Source organism: Glycine max, chromosome 13, assembly GCF_000004515.6.
Source record: "Glycine max cultivar Williams 82 chromosome 13, Glycine_max_v4.0, whole genome shotgun sequence".
Taxonomy (NCBI): domain Eukaryota; kingdom Viridiplantae; phylum Streptophyta; class Magnoliopsida; order Fabales; family Fabaceae; genus Glycine; species Glycine max.
Genome location: NC_038249.2, coordinates 28,880,889 through 28,902,769, shown reverse-complemented (window position 1 = coordinate 28,902,769; position 21,881 = coordinate 28,880,889). Strand labels below are relative to the sequence as shown.

General features: G+C 31.0%; 2 protein-coding genes and 1 pseudogene across 2 annotated transcripts; 2 read left to right on the top strand and 1 right to left on the bottom strand.

Annotated features, from left to right (window-relative positions):
- Positions 1–1,254: 1,254 nt before the first annotated feature.
- On the top strand, positions 1,255–5,936 carry LOC100794469 (pentatricopeptide repeat-containing protein At5g14770, mitochondrial-like; annotated as a pseudogene).
- A 1,010-nt stretch (positions 5,937–6,946) lies between these two features.
- Positions 6,947–9,489, top strand: LOC100788673 (clathrin light chain 1). Its single transcript, XM_003542714.5, has 3 exons — positions 6,947–7,371; positions 8,584–8,737; positions 8,832–9,489. The coding sequence occupies exons 1-3, from the start codon at positions 7,034–7,036 to the stop codon at positions 9,249–9,251; spliced, it is 912 nt and encodes a 303-aa protein (XP_003542762.1). The 5' UTR covers positions 6,947–7,033; the 3' UTR covers positions 9,252–9,489.
- Positions 9,490–9,876: 387 nt separating this feature from the next.
- LOC100788143 (cold-responsive protein kinase 1) lies at positions 9,877–15,026 on the bottom strand. Its single transcript, XM_006594261.3, has 7 exons — positions 14,738–15,026; positions 14,144–14,247; positions 13,512–13,624; positions 12,552–12,762; positions 12,202–12,439; positions 11,249–11,399; positions 9,877–10,911 (listed from the first exon to the last, which is right to left on the bottom strand). The coding sequence occupies exons 2-7, from the start codon at positions 14,217–14,219 to the stop codon at positions 10,597–10,599; spliced, it is 1,104 nt and encodes a 367-aa protein (XP_006594324.1). The 5' UTR covers positions 14,220–14,247; positions 14,738–15,026; the 3' UTR covers positions 9,877–10,596.
- Positions 15,027–21,881: the final 6,855 nt, after the last annotated feature.

Below are 21,881 nucleotides of genomic sequence, written 5' to 3'. Positions count from 1 at the left end.
ATCTAATTCAGTTGATTAGGAATCTGTATAGGTTCATACAGATTGGAAATTCGTATGATAAAAAGAATGGAATTGTAAAAAATTTGCTGGTACAGAAGAAAAAAAGAATGGTGATGGAAGAAAATAGTCTAAGATATTGTTCAACTCAAATAGATATTCATCTTGGATTAGACATTTATAGGAATGGCAACAGAACCGATAGGGGTGGTGGTCACCCGCTACCCAACACGTGGGACAAATACATGTCCTGTGTCCGCCCGTTACTTGTGTGGTTATCTGTGAATTTTTAGATATTTGTGAATATTTTTAAAGATAAAAAATAAAAAATTTTAAAAACACTTTTATTATAAATTTATTTATTCTGAAATTTTCTTTTAAAAAATAAGTTTAATACTTCAATAAAAATTATTCAAATATTCTACACAATTAAAAATATATACGGATAATCATTTAAAAATAAAAAATGAATAAATAAGAAATTTACTTTGCGATTTCCAAATTTTTTATCTAAACTTTAAATATAAGTCCAAATAAACAAATTTAAAAACTACACTAAAATATAAGTCCAAATTAAATAATATTCCACGATATAAATAAAAAAATATATAAAAAACATTTAAGTATTTTAATTTTAATGAGTAACAGATACACGCGCAGTTACGAATATAACAATTTCCGACCACACCCTATTAACAAACAGATAATATAAATACTTATACCTGTTATACGTGAGTATCCCTTGGAGATACTAATTTATTATTAGTTGCAAATTTTATCTGCATATATGCAATTTTTTTTTCATTCCTAGACATCCAACTTACACAACTTCTAAGTTATGCACTCTGTACCTTCAATTACATTATCAACACTCCAAAGCTCTTACTTAGACATTATAATTTATGTATGTTTCATAACCTCAATTATTAGGGCTCCATTATCATATAATAAACTCCTTTTCAGTTTTCACAATTACCTCACTCAGAACACTATGCAAGTTGGAAATGTACTCCCCCAACATTTGGCTAGCTATATAGTCTGCACTTTTGTGTACCTCACTTATGAATCAAATTCAACTAATTCAATACATAGGATAGATTTGTAATTTGATGAAAATTGTTTTTTAAAAAAAGCATCTTGCTAACTAATATCTAAGATATTAGTTAAAGAACTAAAAGAATAAAATATTTTAGGGTAGAAATTATAAAATAACATAAAAAAGTCACAAATATGAATTTTAATATAATTTTTTTTATTTCTTAACCAATCTACTAAACACAATAGTTATCATTTGTTAAAAAGAAATTCAACAAACAAAATTATGTCCAAATGTAGCCTCGTACACACGGGGCCGTTGTCGTTGGTCATGAAGCCCAAACGTAGGAAATTGAGGATTAAGGATAAAAATAACATAGCGCGGTAACAATCTCTTCTTTGTTGTTCCTCTTCCGTTTCCCCCATAGTCCACTCCACCACGCCATAGCAGTGTGCAGCTAAACTTCAATCGATACCCCCACCACCATGTCCCTGAATGCTTGAACTTCCTTCTTTGTGCTTTGTGCTGTGTGTTAAGCGCAGAAATGATGTACCTTAAGAACCTCCAAAGCAAGAAGACCCATGTGTTCATTTTCTCCTCCTCCTCTTCCAGAACCTTCTTCCACCCTTTGATACCCATCAGAAGAAGATTCTCCTCCCACATCCAAAAAGATTCGATTTTGATCCCTCCCACGAAGACCCATCTCTACGCTTCCTTCTTCTGCACCCTCATTCGCCTCTACTTAACCTGTGGCAAGTTCTGTATTGCCTCCGACACTTTCTATCGCATGCGTGCCCTCTCTCTCGTTCCCTCCTTGCCCCTCTGGAACGACCTTTTGTACGAATTCAATGCCTCTGGCTTCGTTTCTCAGGCAAAAGTGTTGTATTCTGAGATGGTCCTTTGTGGGTTGTGCCTAATGTTTTTAGTGTTAATTTGCTGGTTCATTCGTTTTGCAAAGTTGGGGACTTGGGTTCGGCTTTAGGGTATCTCAGGAACAGTGTTTTTGATCATGTACTTATAATACTGTTGTTAGGGGGTTCTGTAAGCGTGGATTGGCTGATCAGGGTTTTGGGTTGTTGTCTGAGATGGTTAAGAAGGATGTTTGTTTTGATTCGGTTACTTGTAATATACTTGCTAAGGGGTATTGCCGAATTGGATTGGTTCAATATGCTGAGTGGATTATGGGGAACTTGGTTGGTGGGGGTGTTCCATTAGATGTTGTAGGTTTGAACACATTGGTTGATGGGTATTGTGAAGCCGGGATGATGAGCCGTGCGTTGGATTTGGTGGAGGATGGTCGGAAGAATGGTGTGGAGCCTGATATCGTTACTTATAATACTTTGGTTAATGGTTTTTGTATGAGAGGGGATCTTGCGAAGGCGGAGTCTGTTGTCAATGAGATTTTGGGATTTGGGAGGGATGGGGAATCTGGTTTGTTGAATGAGTGTAGAGTTGAAACTCGGGATGGGATAAGGGATTTGCAGCCAACTGTTGTTACGTGGACGACATTAATTGCTGCGTACTGTAAGCACCGAGGAATTGATGATTCCTTTTCTCTTTATGAGCAAATGATTATGAGTGGAATCATGCCTGATGTGGTTACTTGTAGTTCTATTCTCTATGGGCTTTGCAGACATGGTAAATTAGCTGAAGCGGCAATGTTGCCGAGAGAGATGCATAATATGGGTTTAGATCCGAATCATGTCTCATACACTACAATTATTAGTGTTGGGTTACAAGTGTGAGGTGAAATCCCACATCGGGTGAAAAAGTGGAGCACCATATAAGTAAGGAGAAGATCCATAAACCTGAGTCTTAAGGTTTTTGGGTTAATGTGTGGTATCAAGTTCACTTATGTGGTGGCTCGTGATCCACTGATGTAAATCTATTTCGTGTTTACTCCCCTCCACATTGACATAAGGTATCATTGGATCTGAGATGTCCTCGAGGAAAAAAAAGTACATCTTGACAAGGTTTACACAGACGAGAACTGGTCAGACATGATGACAAAAATACTACCGACAAAGAAGTTTGAAGATTGCTGTCAAGGAGGGGGAGATTTGTTGGGATCCGTCCTTAATTGGAGAGGTTCTAGAAAATTCTAGAGCCTTCTAGAAAAATATATTCCTAACCATCCAAGACAAGAGTGAATCCACTTCTTAGAGTGAGAAAGCTAGAAAGTTAGAGAACCTCTTTGAGAGAGAAGATAAATAGCTTGGAAAGTCTCTATTCTCAAGCTTGAGTGTGAGCCTCCATAAAGTGAGTCAATTTTGTAAGCACGTCCTTGTAACCCTACTATCATTTTGTATAGTGGAATAATCTCCATATTGGAGAATTATAATTGTGTGCTCCCATTACTATCTTTAATTACTAAGTGCCTATCTTAAACTTCACGAAGCAGGAAAGTCCGAGTTTTCCCAACAATTAGTGCATTATTAAAATCAGGGAGGGTAATGGAAGCTTTTAATCATCAAAGCCAAATGGCTGTTCGGGGCATTTCTTTTGATCTAGTTTTGTGTACAACTATGATGGATGGACTTTTCAAAGTTGGGAAATATAAAGAGGTTGAGGCCTATGAAGCATCGACACGGACACGTGGACACCTATAATGTCCAAAATATAGAACGTAGTACGGGTGTCGTGTCGGTGTCGGACGCTGACACGGACGCGTGTCGGACACCGGACACGGCAAGGGATTGGGGTGTCCGTGCTTTATAGGCTGAGGCAATGTTCCAAAGTATTTTAAAGCTCAATCTTGTCCCAAACTGTGTCACTTATACGGCATTGCTTGATGGTCATTGTAAGTTCGGAGACGTGGAATTTGCAGAGTCAGCGTTGCAAAAAATGGAGAAGGAACATGTTCTTCCAAATGTTATTGCCTTTTCTTCTATTATAAATGGATATGCCAAAAAAGGAATGCTCAACAAAGCAGTTGATGTGTTAAGGACAATGGTCCAAATGAATATTATGCCAAATGCTTTTGTTTTTGCTATTTTACTTGACGGCTATTATAGGGCAGGTCAACATGAGGCTGCTGCTGGTTTCTATAAGGAAATGAAATCGTGGGGATTGGAGGAAAACAATATCATATTTGATATCTTATTGAACAACTTGAAAAGATTTGGAAGCATGAGGGAAGCTGAGCCATTAATTAAAGATATTCTCTCTAAGGGTATCTACCTAGATGTTTTTAACTACTCTTCTCTAATGGATGGCTACTTTAAAGAAGGAAACGAGTCAGCTGCTCTTTCTATAGTACAGGAAATAACAGAGAAGGACGTGCAGTTTGATGTTGTTGCCTACAATGCTTTGACTAAGGGGCTTTTGAGGCTGGGGAAATATGAACCAAAATCTGTGTTTTCAAGAATGATAGAGTTGGGTCTGACTCCAGATTGCGTTACATATAACTCTGTAATTAACACATACTTCATACAAGGTAAAACAGAAAATGCTTTGGATCTGTTGAATGAGATGAAGAGCTATGGGGTAATGCCAAATATGGTCACTTATAACATTCTTATAGGTGGGCTTAGTAAAACTGGTGCAATTGAAAAAGCAATAGATGTTTTGCGTGAAATGCTGGTTATGGGGTATGTTCCTACACCAAACTATTCACAAGTTTCTTCTTAAAGCATATTCAAGGAGTAGAAAAGCAGATGCAATTTTGCAAATTCACAAGAAGCTTGTGGCTATGGGCCTCAAGCTCAACCAGACGGTGTATAACGCTCTAATCACTGTATTATGCAGATTAAGGATGACTAAAAAAGCAAATGTGGTGCTCAGGGAAATGGCAACAAAAGGAATTTCAGCTGACATTGTTACTTATAATGCTCTTATTCGTGGTTATTGTACAAGCAGCCATGCGGATAAGGCTTTTAGTACTTATTCACAGATGTTGGTGGATGGAATCTCTCCAAATATTACTACTTACAATACCCTTTTAGAAGGTCTTTCAACTGATGGTTTGATGAGAGATGCAGATAAATTAGTTAGTGAGATGAGGGGAAGAGGACTTGTCCCAAATGCAACTACTTATAACATATTGGTTTCTGGCCATGGTAGGGTTGGAAATAAACGGGATTCTATAAAACTTTATTGTGAAATGATAACCAAAGGTTTTATTCCCACAACAGGTACCTATAATGTGCTTATTCAAGATTATGCAAAAGCAGGAAAGATGCGCCAAGCTAGAGAACTTTTGAACGAGATGTTGACAAGAGGAAGAATTCCTAATTCTTCAACATACGATGTTCTAATTTGTGGATGGTGGAAATTGTCCTGTCAGCCAGAGATGGACAGGTTACTTAAACTGTCATATCAGAATGAGGCAAAAATATTGTTGAGAGAAATGTGTGAAAAAGGACATGTGCCATCTGAGAGCACTCTCATGTATATTAGTTAAAAATTTTCTGCACCAGGAAAAAGGGCTGATGCTAAAAGGTTGTTGAAGGTATTTACCCAGAAGAAGAACTTGTGACAAATGGTCTAATGCAAGATAAGATGATGTGAAACTCAAACTATGACCAATCCTATATAAAGTGGGGTCTCAAATGTCCTACAAGGTCCAAGAGGGATGAGTTTGGAATTGAAGGTGATGGTGTTCTAAGCATTTAGAAATAGCTTGACTTGAACATTGACTGCATTCCATTATTTGCATCTTAACAAATACTTTGTTGTGATACTAAACTTTATATGATTGGAATTGGTAATTATGGATGAAGCACTGATAGTAACAAATCCATCACGATAAATATTATTGACAATCTCAAGCATTCTAAGTTTTGATATAAATATTTTTGGTTATTTTTCTTTACATTTTAAAGTTCTACACATAACAAAGGTTTACAAATATTTTTAAATTCTGTCATTTTTATTAAATTTGATTTTAGCCAGTATAATGATATCTTTCTGCCTTGGAGTTGATCGTTGTTTTTATGTGTATATTATTGTTTTTGGTATTTACATTAGAAACTATTTTTTGCTTAAAAAAATAGAAACTTATTTCTTAATAAAAATAAATTATAGGACTTTCAAAGAATATGAGCTAAAATAAAAAATAAAAAATGGCAATATAAATGAATAAAAATAAGCAAAAAAGGTTTAATGACTTAAAATGCATTTAAATCAATAAAATGAATGGATTTTTTTTTTTATTTTGCAAAATGGTTTTACTAAAATTATTCATTTCAATATAATTTTTTACCAAGGTTAATTGGTCAAATGCTCAAGGAAACCAAATTAATTCGACTGTTAAGTATCCATAATGAAAAAGAAAAACCATTTTTATAAAAATATTCTATATAGTAATTAAAAATATTATATACTTTTGATAAACGAATAATAATTTATTTGAGCCATGGTGCGGTTAATTATTACTGTACTACATAATTGTTATCAATACTTTTAAAAGTTATGCTCAAATTAAAATTTTGGTGGCATGTCTCTGCCAATGGTTATTGTATGGTGGTTTCAATTTTATCTCAACTAATATAGTTTGTAACAATTATTATAAAAATTAATAAATTTGTTATATTATATATTATTTATTTTTATTATGAAAATTAGTAAATTTATTTTACAAGATAATTTATTATTCTTCAAGTTTATACTAATAATATTTATCAATGGGTCAGTCGATTGAATAAAATGATGAGTTATTGTAATTTTATTTTTGATTATCACACAAAAAAATACTAATGATATTTATAAAGAACCCTTAAAATTGGAAAAGTATTTTGCAACAAATGCATTTATCGTATCTTAATATTTATATCGAATATAAAAATTATTTGTAATGAAATGAGGTTCCATAAAAAATATACCCCAAAAAGTATTTTGTTTTTCCTCTTCAATTTTTTTATTCGTTTCTTTTTCTTTTCACCGTTAAGTATTTAAAAAGTCAAGGAAATAACAATAGTGTGTCTCATTGCTTTCTCTCTATTCCGTTCATAGCGTTCCGCGGAACAGAGAAAAAGAAAGTACCAATTTCTTTAGATAGTCATGGCTTCCACCTTCGACGCCTTCACCGTCGACGACGACCACTTCGCCGCCCCCGCCGCCGCCGACACCTTCTCTGGCTACCCCGACTTCTCCTCCTTCCCCTCCGACGACGTCCCCGTCGATTACGCCGACACCGCGGCGTCGCCGGAGATCTTCGGATTCAGCGATCCCGGTCCAGTTTACTCCCAGTCTCCCTTCGAGCAAGTGCACGAGAATGGGAATGGAAATGGAACCGAAAACGGCTACGGCGACGGCGTTTTCGTCTCCAACGGACCGGTGCTTCCGCCGCCGGGAGAAATGGAGCCTGAGGAAGGTTACGTTCTTCGGGAGTGGCGCCGGTGAGTTTCTCTCTTTCTCGAATCTCTTACTGTTGTGAATTTGTCAGATCTTGATTGGATTTTCTTAGATCTAAACTGTTAGGATCAGGAATAGGAAGAAGCGAATTGTTGAACTTTGTTTGATCCAGTTTCACTTGTAATAGTTACTTGAGCTGTTATATTACAAAAAAAAAACGTTTTCATTATTTTAGGTGATATTGTAATTGTGTGCTTGTGTTTGATCCAAATTTCACTTGAAATAGTTACTTGATTTGCATTCACAAATTCCCTTACTGCTAGTGTAGAAGTTGGATCTGTTTTGTTTTGAGAATAAAAATGCGACATAAAAAAATAGTTGTTGGATGGTGGCTTGGACTCGGGTCAGAGCTGATTCAACAAATTGGTTGATCTGTATTGTGTGCGCATTTTCTTGGATTAATTAAAGTGGTGGGAGGATTATCTTTGTTGAATGGTTGAAGTGAGATGAGATGATCATACTCTAGTTATGTGAATAATATATGCTCATCCATCATGTACGAATTTTGATCCTTGTGTAGTTTTACATTCACATTGTTCCTTTCTCTTTGTAACTGTAGCATGTTGCACTGTATTTCTGATATTAGTTTCTCTCTGTTCATCATGCACTGAGCACCTGCCATCAGCTGAAGAGTGAAGAAAGATAAATTAATAATATTTTGATCCACAAACTTCAGAATTCAAGCTTTCCTTTAATTTCAAGTAGCCAATGGAAAAATTGGGATTCTAATTTAATAGGCAACATTTGGGGGAGTGGGTCCTTTTTTCTTTCCCCCCCTATCTGTTTGAAAAATAAATTATTTCATAACCTGTTGTCATTTCCAAATTCTTGCATCCATAGCTCCTTAATGATGTCAAACCTATTTTGTTGTCTGTTTACTATCATATGTCATAAGTAACCTGAATTTGATAGAAATATGAAGCATTGAATGTGTTTTATTTTGCACCTTATGCAAAATGGTGCATAAAAGAGAATGAAATTTAGAATAAAATTTATGCTATTAATAAAAAAGTGTTAACGTGACCATTAATAAAAATCCCATTTGTTTGGTTTTTTTGAGGCAAAATTAGTCGAGCCTGATGGTAGTAGCACTAGTTTTTTGCTTGCATTATGATCTTTGGCCAATTAATCTAGATTTAAGATCTATTTCCCGTTTGCTGAACTCAGTTGTCAACAAAAATGAATTCATTATGCAGTCAAAATGTCATCCAGCTTGAGGAGAAGGAGAAAAGGGAAAAAGAAATGAGACTGAAAATTATCGAGGAAGCCGAGGAGTATAAGGTGGCTTTCTATGAGAAAAGAAAGCTTAATGTTGAGACCAACAAGGTTCAAAACAAAGAAAGGGAAAAGGTAAAGTTTACACACAACATATATGTATATTTTTTCCACAACATACATTTTTCTGTTCTTTTAATTTCAGAAATAAACTTTGCTTGTGGAGCAGTTATACTTGGCCAATCAAGAGAAATTCCACAAAGAGGCTGACAAAAATTACTGGAAAGCCATTGGGGAGATCATTCCTCGTGAAGTTCCCAACATTGAGAAGAAAAGAAGCAAAAAGGATCAGGAGAATAAGCCGTCAATCACAGTTGTCCAAGGCCCAAAGCCTGGGAAACCCACAGATCTTTCTAGGTTGAGGCAGATATTGTTGAAGCTGAAACACACACCACCAGCTCACATGATTCCCCCTCCTCCAGCACCTGCTAAAGACGCCAAAGATGGGAAAGACGGAAAAGAAACAGCTTCTAAAGCAAATGGAGCTGCACCTGCATCACAACCAAAGGATGCCACCACCAATAACGCTGCCACAGATTTACCCCAGAAGGAAGCTCCACCAGCCCCTGTGGAGCAATCTTCTACATAATTCTGATTTTCATACTTCAGCTCTCACAGTCATTCTTCTGCTATCCCATTTTCCCTTGCAGTTCTTTATGGATCCTTTTGTCGTGCTATTAGTTTCTATGGCTTTTTTGGTTTGCATTTTGTTTTCATCATTGAGGTTTTGTATCAATTATATCCTTTATTGACTATTATATGACCTTGGAAATTCATATGTTCATGGGTTTAATACATCATTTGAAAATAAGAGTATTTTTTTTTCACTTCTATGATTATGATTTATGGGTTTGCTCACCGTGTCAATTAGAAAAAAAAAAATCATTTCCAAGTGTGGCCTTGGTGTATTATCTCCCCATTTATATTTTTATTGAGCTCAAGGTAATATTTTCATGGTCTTGAAAGTTATTTGTAAGCCGGCAATTTTTTTTATTTTTTTTCTGGTAAAATAATTTGATAAAAAGAATTCAAAAACAATAATATATTTGTTTTTCTATTCTTTTGCTTTTGTCACGTGACATTAAATAAGCTAAAATTCATAATTTTGTTAGTCTAGTTTTATTTTAACTACATTGGACTTTTTACTGTTGATAACAAAAATAATTGATAAATACTCTTGTTTTTTATTAGAAATACTGTTTAAATTTTTTGAAACAGAGAATCTACAACTGCAGCGTTGTAGCACTAAAAGGCTAAAACTGTTGCGGATCCTATTCGGAAATGACAGGGACACAGCTATTTTTTCTTTTTGAAATTTTAAGAATGTTAGCCATACACAACTATATATTATTGGTTAAAATTTATTAAAAATTATAAAATCATAAAAAATATTTATAAGATATAGCAGTTACAAAATTTAAATTTTCTGATAAATTTCAACTAATAAAGTGTTTTTCAAGGAGACTTGACTGTAAATAGAAAAAAATTAATAAGCTTAATTAGTACAATTAAAACTTTGAAGGATTAAAATCGCATAATTAGTTAATTTCCATGTTGAGAGATTAAAAATGTAACTAAACCTAATAAGTATTTTCCTCTAGTAACAAAAAAGGGCCAAATAAGTATTAGAAATGCAGAGGACTTTTTTTTTTATCATAAGTTAGGAAGAGTAACTACTTAAAAAAATCAGTTACAAAAAGAAAATATCACGACCAATTTTCTTTATAAAAAAAATTATCCAAGCCCACCTTATAAATTATAATACATTCTTAAAAAATAATATACAAAAAAGAGAAAAATATAATAAAAAAAAGAAGATAATCCCTATGTGTTCTTTCTGTCTCTCTCTCTCTCTCTCTCTTTCCTTTCCTTTTCTTTCCTTTCCTACTATATTTTAACTATGCAATTCACACATCCAAAGTTTGGTTTATGCTTCATCGTGGGGACAACTGAGTAATACTGGAAGAGTTAGAGCTAAATTGATAACTTGTGGATTCAAAGGATGACTTCTTTTGAGAGGAAGCTCCTGAATCCTGGAACAACCCTGGTGCTGTTAATTGCTTTTCATTCAGCCTCATGTTCTTGGACAGCATATCCACAACCTGGGACATCATTGGCCTTCTACTTGCTGCTGCTTGTGTGCAGAAGAAAGCAACCTTCATGTACCTAATTACCTCTTCTTCGGGGAATTCAACCATGTCAGGATCCACAAGCTCCAACAGTTTTCCCTCTTCATATAGGTTCCAAGCCTGGTATTGCAAAAATAAGGATCATTAGGTCAAGAACAAGTCCCACATTGAGAAGAATGAACACATAAGTTGCATATATATACTCCCTCCAGTCTCAAACATAAGAAAAAAAAAACACATTTTTCTTGGTCTCAAATATAAGAAAATTTCAACTACGCTATTATCTCTAAAATATCCTTTATTTAATTGAGGAATGACTCATTTCTATTCATAATTCCAAGTTTCAATGAAGGATCAGTTGGGGAAGAATTTAGTTTTTAATTTGGATTGGTGCAATTGGTATCTTTTTTGTATATTTGAGACTGGAGTAGTATATGGGAAGCTGAAAACTACATACCCATTCCAATAGAAATTTGTTGGACCCTCCCCAGTTTGTCCTTGCACTGCTTTTGCCACTGATTATTTCAAGTATGAGAACCCCAAAACTGTATACATCAGCCTTCATGGTTAACTGGCCACCCATTGCATATTCCGGTGCTAAGTAACCACTGCATTTTGAAACCAAAGCAGGGCATCGCATTAACGAGATCCAATGTCCAAGTATGGGTTGAAGAATTTTGAAAATGTATAAACTATAGACAAATGAAAGAGAAATGGGTCGTAAATTCATTGAAAATCACAAATATGTGGGTCTCACTTCTTATCTAACAAGTCTCTTTCCTGATTTTGTAGTTTTCAAAAAAATTCAACCAATGATTGTGTGTACTAGAAGGAGTGTGTTACTAGCACTCTTAGTTCAAACAAATGGGTCGTAAAGCTCGCTAGTTTTCATAAAAACTATATTTTCTCCTTCATCACATTTCTTGAAATATAATATCCTACTTTTGGTTGCATGACTGATGTCTAGGATACAAAATAAGTATCCCGGAACCACCAGAACAAAATGCTCATGAGTTTGTGCCAACATCACTGCAGTCTAGCTTTATGGAACATGTGCTCCTTGAATATTGTTGGAGGCACGTGCAATTGAATTATGAACAATCTATGGCAAAGCCTAGTACCTAGTACGTTCAGAAAACATTATTTCAAATCTCCTGATTGATCCTCAAGTTTTATCAATTATAAACATTGCTAGTTCTGCTGTCATACCTAGCTGATGAAGGATCACCAAATATGAAGAGTTTCTCTTCCCTCTAATATCATACTAATTAATTTTCTATTATATCCAGAAAACTAGATAGTAGCAAACAAAAAGAAGAAGAAAAAAGAAAGAAAACTAAATAGAAACCTTCCAATGCAATGGAAAAATAAAAACCATAAAAAATAACTTAAATCTGAAATATCACTTACGTTGTTCCAGCAATCCTTGTGCTAATGTGAGTGATGTCGTCTGGAAACAATTTTGCCAACCCAAAATCTCCTATTTTTGGTTTGAAGTCTCTGTCAAGTAGTATGTTGCTTGCCTTGATGTCTCTGTGCACAATGTGTGGCACAAGTTCTTCGTGAAGAAATGCAAGACCTCTTGCAGTACCCATGCAAATAGCAGATCTTTTTCTCCAGTCTAATCTGATATTTGAACTTCTTGGGCCTACAAAAAATATGGAATAGAAAAAAAAAGTTATATGTTTAGTCCTATCATCTGCATATGGATATTAATTAGTGGTTTCATAATTCACACCAAAAGCATTTGGCAAACTTACCTAGTAATGCACGATCAAGGCTGTTATTTTCCACATATTCATACACTAATATGCGATTAGGTTCTTGAACGCAGCAACCAACCAATTCAACAAGGTTTGGATGCTTAACATTTGATATAGTTTTAATTTCAGTTAAAAATTCACGAACTCCCTGCTTTGACCCAGCTGAAAGTGTCTTCACTGCCACCTGTTGTCCATTTTTTAAAGTTCCCTGGCAAATTTCAACATAGCTATTTAGTACTGACTTAACAATCAAGAGGAGCATAAAATGATAAAAGTGTGATGTTATTTCTTGGTACTTTTGGCTATTACTCAGCTTAACTAAACTAAAGCACCCTCACAAATTCTAAGTTTGTCTTTTTGTTATAAAGGAGGTTTAATAAGACCTCTGGGGAGGGAAAGAGCAAGCTAAAGAGGCATTTCTTTTGTAACCTATTCTAGACATCCTTCAGTTTTAAGATTTTAGCAAATATAAAAGGATGGTAGGATTTACGATTTAATGCTCAAGTAATAAAATTGACAGTGTTCAAATCTTATATTTGCTAAAATCGTAAATCCTCATAAAATAAAAGCATTGCTTGTATCACATCAGAAATCCTCTTTCACTATGTCTCGGGGAAAACTGACAGTGTTCAAATCTTAATAAGGGGCACAGGAAATAAATATTTCAACTAAAATTGCTGGACATGGCACCCTTTTTTATTGTGGGTCATGATGTTTTTACTGCCACAAAAACAATGCAGTAATGTCTTCTGTTGGATAATACAGATACCTAACTGGTCTAAGATTGGCACTTACATCACAAATGAAAACTCATTAAAGAAACAAAAAAAGAAAATTAAAAATAGCCCTCTTGTAGCACAAGAACCTCTGAAGAATCTTTTCAGTAAGCTCAACTGATCAACAAACATATTAATTTCATAATGTTACAACTTATACTTGAGTCTGTAACCTAAATACCTGGTAAACAGTACCAAAACCTCCTCGTCCTAGCTTTTTGCTTGGATTATAGTTATCAGTGGCCAGTCTCAGGTCTTTATCAGAGAAATTCTTAACATTATCAAGTGGAAAGCCTGAGCAACAAAGATTTGTGTATGGCATTCAATATAGTGAAAAATGGCAAAAACAAAATGGTAGTAATAAAAGTATTACTAATTATACACCAGAACTCCTGTGAACATCATCATTGTACCGCATATCAAATACGACCAAACTAGTAAGAATCTCCAAAGTATGTCTGTATTCCAACTTCTAAAATTATGTTTTCACCTATGTCTGAACTAAATGGACACATTTATCTTTTGAACTATACAACTTAATGAAGACTTTCTGTTGCTCTTGTCAGACCTATCAGTGATAGTTACAAAAATGCAAGATGGCTTGATTGATAATACTCAAGTTGAACCAATATTCAATATATCATTCAGAGAGGACGAAGATCCTCTCCTCTACATTTGTATCAGGGTAAATTACTTACAATCAGAAAGTGTAGGTTCATTGGTAAAACCAAAAAAAGGAATATCAAATTGTACAATAATCCAGAATTATTGAAGGCTGCAAAATATTAAAATAAGTAATCACCAGCCCCTCACCATCAATCTCATTAGGAGTACGAGAAGGATTCCTTTTCCTCTTGAGAGTTGAGGCTCCAAAGCAGCCACAACTCATAATGATCCTGGGATGTGACGGCCACACTCTGCATAATATACCATATTCCAACATAAGTGAAGAGTCATTTGTACATTTCAATTGCAAACACCAAGAGATACAGCCATGCAAAGTCAATTGTTGCATGTTAATTGTTTTTTTTAATTATACTTCTTTTCTTCTCAATCGGTGATCAAACCTTAGATCCTTAGTACAGACAAAAACCACCGAATTAAACGGAAGGAGTATTCTAGTTTGCAAAATTTTCCAATTTCATCACAATTCACCAAAAAAAATTGGACTATTGACCCCCTCCCCCCCTCTCTCCAACTTCAAATAAAAAAAGCTACCAAGAGAAAACCCATTTGCAGAGTCAGCACAGAATCAAAATCTGATTCGAGCATTCAGCTTATAATCCAGAAAGACCAAACCTTTAGCATGTAAAACAGTGGAACCCCTTTTGGGAAACAAAGGAAACAAACAAGAAAAGAAAAGAAAAGAAAAGAAAAGAAAAGAAAAGAAAAAAAGATAACGATCACCTATGGGAGCCAACAGGAAATGCACAAGTCTAAGGAGAGTTGGGGTGGAAGTTAAATACCAAAGAGAGTTGAAAATTGAAAAGAGAATGGGGAAAGAGGTTGAGAGAAGGGGGAAGGAATGATATTTAAAACAAAAGAGGAGTGGTTCTGTTATGTTTTTGGACTTGTTCATGTTTGGTCCAACTGTGTGCCACAAACATGACTGACTGTTTCTTTCTTTCTTCTTTCGGTTAAATTCCTGCCAGCTGCTAAAAAGACTTTCCTCAACAAACTACAACACCAATCACTCATTCTTTGCATGTAAATACATAAATGTATAACCCAATGCACAAGGTATATGTATCAAACTATCCAATATTGAATAAATTTTAGAGCTCTTTTATGTTTTTATAGGTAAGAATAAAAAAGAGTCATTCATCAGAAAATTTCCAATAATTCACGTATATAATTTAATTAGATTTCTTTTACAGAAATTATTTTATGTGTTGTTTTTTAAATTTTTTTAAATTTTAGGGAAAATAAATAATATTTTATTTTTATAATATTAGTTAAGAGTCTAATTTAATCATATTATATTGATTTATAAGACGATAATTATTCTCACATATATATATATATATATATATATATATTATTTTTACTTCATCGGATTTCCAACATTTATTATGTAGAACTTGTTTAAAAGAGATTAATTTAGTAAGTGATGGAAGACATCCCTTTATCTATAAAAAAAAGCATAAAAAATATATCTATAAATTTATGAAGTTCTCATATTCAGAAAACATTTTAAAAAAATTAGATTTACTTCATTTTAAAGAAATAGATAAAGACTCAAGACTTATGTGTTAAGAGGAGTGCTAGTGTCATTATTTATTTATTAATTAATTAAGTTCTTTTAAATACTTGTTTTTAATTTATTGGAAATCTTAAAATCATGAGAAATAATTAATAAATAAGATGTGAGACTCATAAAATAGTATAAAATTATGTGATTTTTAATAAATTTTAATTAATAGGAATGTATATTACAAAATATGTCAAATTTAATATATTTGCTAGCCCTTTTATTATGTGTTAAATATAAAATTTTATCTTATTTCATTCCAACAAATCTAATTAGTCCTTTGAAACTGTTTGAGAGGTGTTATAATTTTCATATGTCTGGTTCTTTATTTTATTTTAACATGGTAATGATTTGCAAGATCTTGTATGTTAGTTGCGTAAATAAAGATGAAACTTTGATTATTAAAAAATAGATTCTTTTTATAAATATAATAAAAAAATAGATTCTTTTTATATGTCATATATGTGAGAGATTATGATAATAAAAATATAAAACAAAAATTCCTAAACTCTTTCTCTCTTTCTGTCGCAGGTCACAATAGTTTATTTTGGTTTTGAGTCAATTTAATAATTGTAAGTTGTAAAACAGATTTGTTGATTTTATTGAATACTGACAATGAGTTTTAAAACAATGAAGCTATCAACACCCAGAGTATTTTTAATGGGAATTTCAAGAAAGAATAAGTGAAGAAATTATTTTTTATTGTTTCTTTTTCATTGAAACAAATTTATTTAATAGGAAGTGTTTTTTAAAAATAAGATTTATATTTCTCGCAAGAAATTATTTCTTAATAATAATAAAATATTTATCCAATACATAACAACACCATAATTAAATTATAACTAAGGAAAAATAATAAAAAATATCAATTTTTAAAAATTTTCTAAAATTTCTTATCACAAGAACAATTTTCTAATAAAATTGTGAATGAATTTTTTAATAAATTAAAAGAGTCAAGGAATTTTCATTAAAGATATTCTCAGTAAAAGCTTATAAGAACTAAGAAGCAATGAAGCACTCCTGAATTACTCCTCTTGAAGTACTTTTTAAAAAAGTATATTTAAAGAGATAAAATTTCTTATTTCTGAAAAATAAACTCAACTCAATTAAATTTAATTAAATATCAACTTTTTTAAAGAAAATAAATATTAATTAAAGAATTAGATTAAATTCAATCCCATTCGAATCACTTAAGATTATTGGAAAATTTAAAGTATTTTCCATTGTTATCCCACCACGAAAAATCAACGGTGGTCAGCACGAATGTGTTATCTTGTTGTGGAAAAGTCATCGGTACACAAAATCTAGAAGGATTCCTGAAAGCATGTATTATAATAATATAAACACGAAAACAATTTTCCTAACATTTAAAGCTTTCTATATAAAGATATGATTGTCATTATAATAAGGAATCTTAAAATCTTATAATAGACCAGGAATTACTTTTTTTAAAAAAATTAAATAATTATATTTCCTGTCTCAAAATAATAATCATTTAGATTATTTAGAAAAACTAAAAATAATAATAAATAAATAAAATAATAATAATTTTATAAAATATATTCATTCAACTATAAACTTTATTATCCTAAAAAAAAATTAATTAATTATTTAAGGATAGTACTTAACGAGCGTTTAGTATTTTAATTAAATTATTTTAATGACTTATAATAAAAACAGTGTTAAATATTTTTATATTTTAATAATAAATATTTCATTTTTAGTTTTTTTAAGTACCGGCTGAAAGTCACCAAGATTAATTCAGATCAAATTAAGTCTTTCAAAAAATTGGTTCTATTCCCCGAAGATGATGGACTGATAGGAGTATTAAGTATTAACCAATATATATGAATATGAATGCTTAATATTAGGCATGGCTTGTTGCCACGTAGGGTCACAAATTTTTTTGACCAAACGTAAGGTTACAATTTTATGCTTTGTATAATCAACCACCGAGTAGTGTGACTGTGATATGCATTATTCTATAGTTTAGATAAATTACTAAATAAATATTTAGGGGAAACAATAATGTAAAATAAATTTATTTGGTATAGTCTTCTTTTGGGTATCGATAGTGTAAAATAAATTAAATTTGTAAAAAGTAAAATTTATTTATGTCTTAAATTTTTATAATCTTTCTACTCAAAGAGGTAGAACTATAAGTATTTATAAAAATAAATAATAAAAAATATAAACCGAACCTACCTATACATGTTGATAGTTATAAAATGATATATTTAATTATTTAATTAATAACTTGTTATTAAATAATTATATGTATTTTTAAATAATTATCACGTTTCATGTTTTAATTTATTTCAAATAAGTTACCGTCTTTAAAAGTATAATAACACTTACACATTATGAATTGAAAAGTTATATGATGTGACATTTTAAAAAAATGTTATAAGATATATAGTAAAATAATTTTTTCACCAAACAATTTTTTTAAACACTTTTAAAGTAGTTTTGAAAAATTAAATTAACTTATCTGCCCTACTAAACATACTTTTAAGTTGTCTTGTAAAAAACTTAAATTCAAATGTTCTTTTTTAATAGTTTTAATCAATTTTTATAATTTACATTTTTAAAAATGATTTAAATTTAACATTATGTATTGAGTATTTTTTTGAACTAAAATATTTTTCATTAGAAACAATTATATTTGATCAAATAAAACTATTGAGTCGTAATTTTTTTTTTAATATTTAACACAACTATTTATTCATTGAAAAACGATTGATTCTTAATATTTAAAAGTTTTTGTGTATGTAAAGGCAGAAGAAGAAAAATACACAAAAAAAAAAAAAGAAAACAACTAGTAACATCAACGAATTGAAGGCAGCGTCGTATAAATTGTAATAGCGTATTTCACCAATTCATTAATTTCTCATATACTACTACTTTTTTTTTTTGGTCAAAATTCTCATATACTACTAATAAATAGTCCTAAAATTGTCAAAATTGGCAGAGCCATATGGACGGCATAAATTTCATGTTTCCAACGTATGGAATGACTGCTGAGTATAGACACAAGAAGATTCTCTCCAGTTTTGGAAAAAGTTAAATGTGATTTTAATTTTCTATAAAAATATGTGATTTAAATTTAACCGTTCATTATGTTTTGATATTTAATGCTTTTACGATATAAAAATAAAATATACATGTATTAAATATGAATGATGAGATGTGTAAATTAGACACTTTTTTTCCAACCAAAAAGGATTTGTGCTCGTTAGATGAAACCACTTGAATAGTAATGATTTATGAAAAATTCTTTTAAAATGATTGTATTTTTTCTTAATAAGTAAAATATTTTTTTAACACTACTAAAAAATAATTTTTTTTATATTGATTATTAAGAATTTTTAACGATTATTAACTTATGTTAAAACTAGCGATGTTAATTTATCAATATTAATATTGGTGATTTAAAAATCGATATTGTTTTATGGTTTATTTTTAAATATCATATTTCTTTTTTTAAATTATCAACATGTAATTAATTCAGATCACAATTTATTATTAAAAGTTGTAACAAAATAACATAAAAGTAATCATACACCAAAAGTTATAAACAACATATATATATATATATATATATATATATATATATATATATATATATATATATATATATATATATATATATTTAGTTATACATCAAAAGTTATAAACATTTTTAAATAAAATAACTTATAAACAAAAATTTACAAATCGATGATAATATATTAAAATAGTAATATACTTTAATTATAAACAAAGTCATAATAAAATAAAGTTTGAAGTTAAATTTGGAAATTCAAATATAATTTAAATATCAGGAAGTCAATTTTGTAATTGTACAAAACTCCTCCATCCATTTCTAAATTTTGCTGTTTTTCTATAATGATTATAAACTATCTTACATTTTGGAGTATCTTCGAAGTTCAGATGGATAAATCTTACGATTTTCATAAATGAATACATGATATCCAAGACATTCTAAAATTAAATGAAATTCATATTAAATAATTAAATGATTTCAACAAAAGAGTGCTTATTAATCTTGCTTTAGAGATGCCTTAAAAATTACAATGAGAATATATTAACAATATTTTTAGTTATTTATTTGTTTAAATTTTAACAACTGTAATAATTTTAGAATATTAGTTGTCATTTATATAATTCAAGTAGAGTTTGCTTTTTATATACTATAGTGTGTTTTTTATATATCAAACAATCAAAAACTTATTTTTTGAAAATAAACTAAAAAATCCTCTACATACAATTTTTAAACTAATTCTTAGAAAAGTTCATATTTTTTAACTATATATAATAAATTATAATTAAATACCAATGTAAAAATAATTTACATTGTCAATGTATTTTAAATAAAATTATTCAAACATCACCTTAGTCAATTAATTAACAATGGATTCTCTTTATCTAGCAACAGTCCCAAAAGGCTAAAAGTAAAAGTACACACAAAAGAATTAAAAACGCAAAAAGTTGAAAATTCTCAAGTTTTCGTGTCATTTCATCCATCCAATATAAAACATGTATTTAGTATAGCTCCAAACAGGCTTCTAGTGCGTCTTTAAAAATACATGAAAAAAGATAAATAAAGTTTTTTTAACCATATAAAAAATATAAATTTATTTAGTATTTAGATTTTTAATAATTTAAAATATTTAATAACATGTATTAAATATTTTTGCACGGTGTGTCCATATACACTAAAAAAATATTATAAAATAAAAAATATTTTTTTTAGAAAAAAAAGTTATTAAGAAGTGCTATATTACTTTTAATTTTAGGCTTTTGCAAATAATTATTTCGAATTTCAAAATTATATTAACTAATCTGTAAAATTTTATCAAATATTTTAACTAGTCGTCAGGTTACTATTATTTAGTTCACAATAAATTAATTTTAACAAGTCATTCACATTAAAATTACAATTGAAAACATATCATATTTGGCATTCATTTTTTTTCTGTCTATGGAGTGAAAGCATCAAACTATCAATTGTTCCACGTTGATCCTTCTGTTGTAATAAGCAACCGAATATACAATAAGGTTGGTGAAACTAGATTGGTGAACTCCAAAGGAGTCTTCTCGCTAATCACACAATTTATTTAATTAAGACTTAAATTAAAAATCATTAATAAATGACCAAATTTGGTTATAGATTCTTAATAAAAATTTTGAGTATATATGATTAGTAAGTGATGATATAATACTATAATAACCATCAATAATATTGAGAAGATCAATTTATAAGCTAACATCATTATTTAACCTATGAGAAAGACTTAAAACAAAAGTTTCAATTTATTGAGGACTCAAAAAAAAAGTTGGAATTAAAAAAAAAATCTATTAAAAACCTTAAACCCTTTAGTTAATTAATATTTAATACAAATTAAATGACTCTTATTTTGATTTATGAACAATTCATGATCCCAAATTTTTTTTAGAGACCATTAAAGACTTCAACGGTACGGAACATGTGATGTGAGTGTAATGCTTTAGGTAATAACTTGATAACCTTTAGACAATATATTGCTCAATGAATGAATATGCATATAAATTATAAGCACCGAAGGTCTGTGCTTTTGGTACATACCTAAATGACAGCTATATTTACCATGGAACGATCCCCTTAAGATGTGTGTTCAAACTTGAGCAATAATTATGGTGTTTGATAGCTGCAAGTCGCACACTACCTTGAGCCAGCCTTTTCTCCACAATAGGCAGCTGAGAAAGGAAGTACTCATCTACAATATTATTGAATAGAATTGAATAACAAAGATTGGTCAAATAAAAAATTGCAGAGGGGTAGCAATCATCTAATGTTGAATATTTTGGTGCATTGCATTGGTCATGTGGTGCAATGTAGTGCCCATGTACAGAGAAAAATGTGATATAAACTCTAGATTTTTTCTTTATTAATTAATAAGAAAAAAGGATTCAGTAGAAGAAAAAGAGAATGCAAAGCAATACGACCAATAAGAATCCTCCTAAAGTAGAAAAGAACACAACACAGAAACAAAGAAATAAATAGATTCACTCAAGGGAAAATCAGTCCCTTTGGCCTTTTCATATCAAACAAGGAAACTCCCTTGAAGCTCAAAAAACAACACTACCAACAGTAGATGGGGAAGAGGGAAACTGCATGTAGCTGAAGATTATAGAGTTCCTCTAATATTTTATTTATACATGAGAAATTAGGAAATACCTTCCAAAGTGCTTCCCGGTGTAGCATTGCTGTAGGCAAAACAAGAGGGGCCCTGGCTATCTAAATATGCAAAAACAATA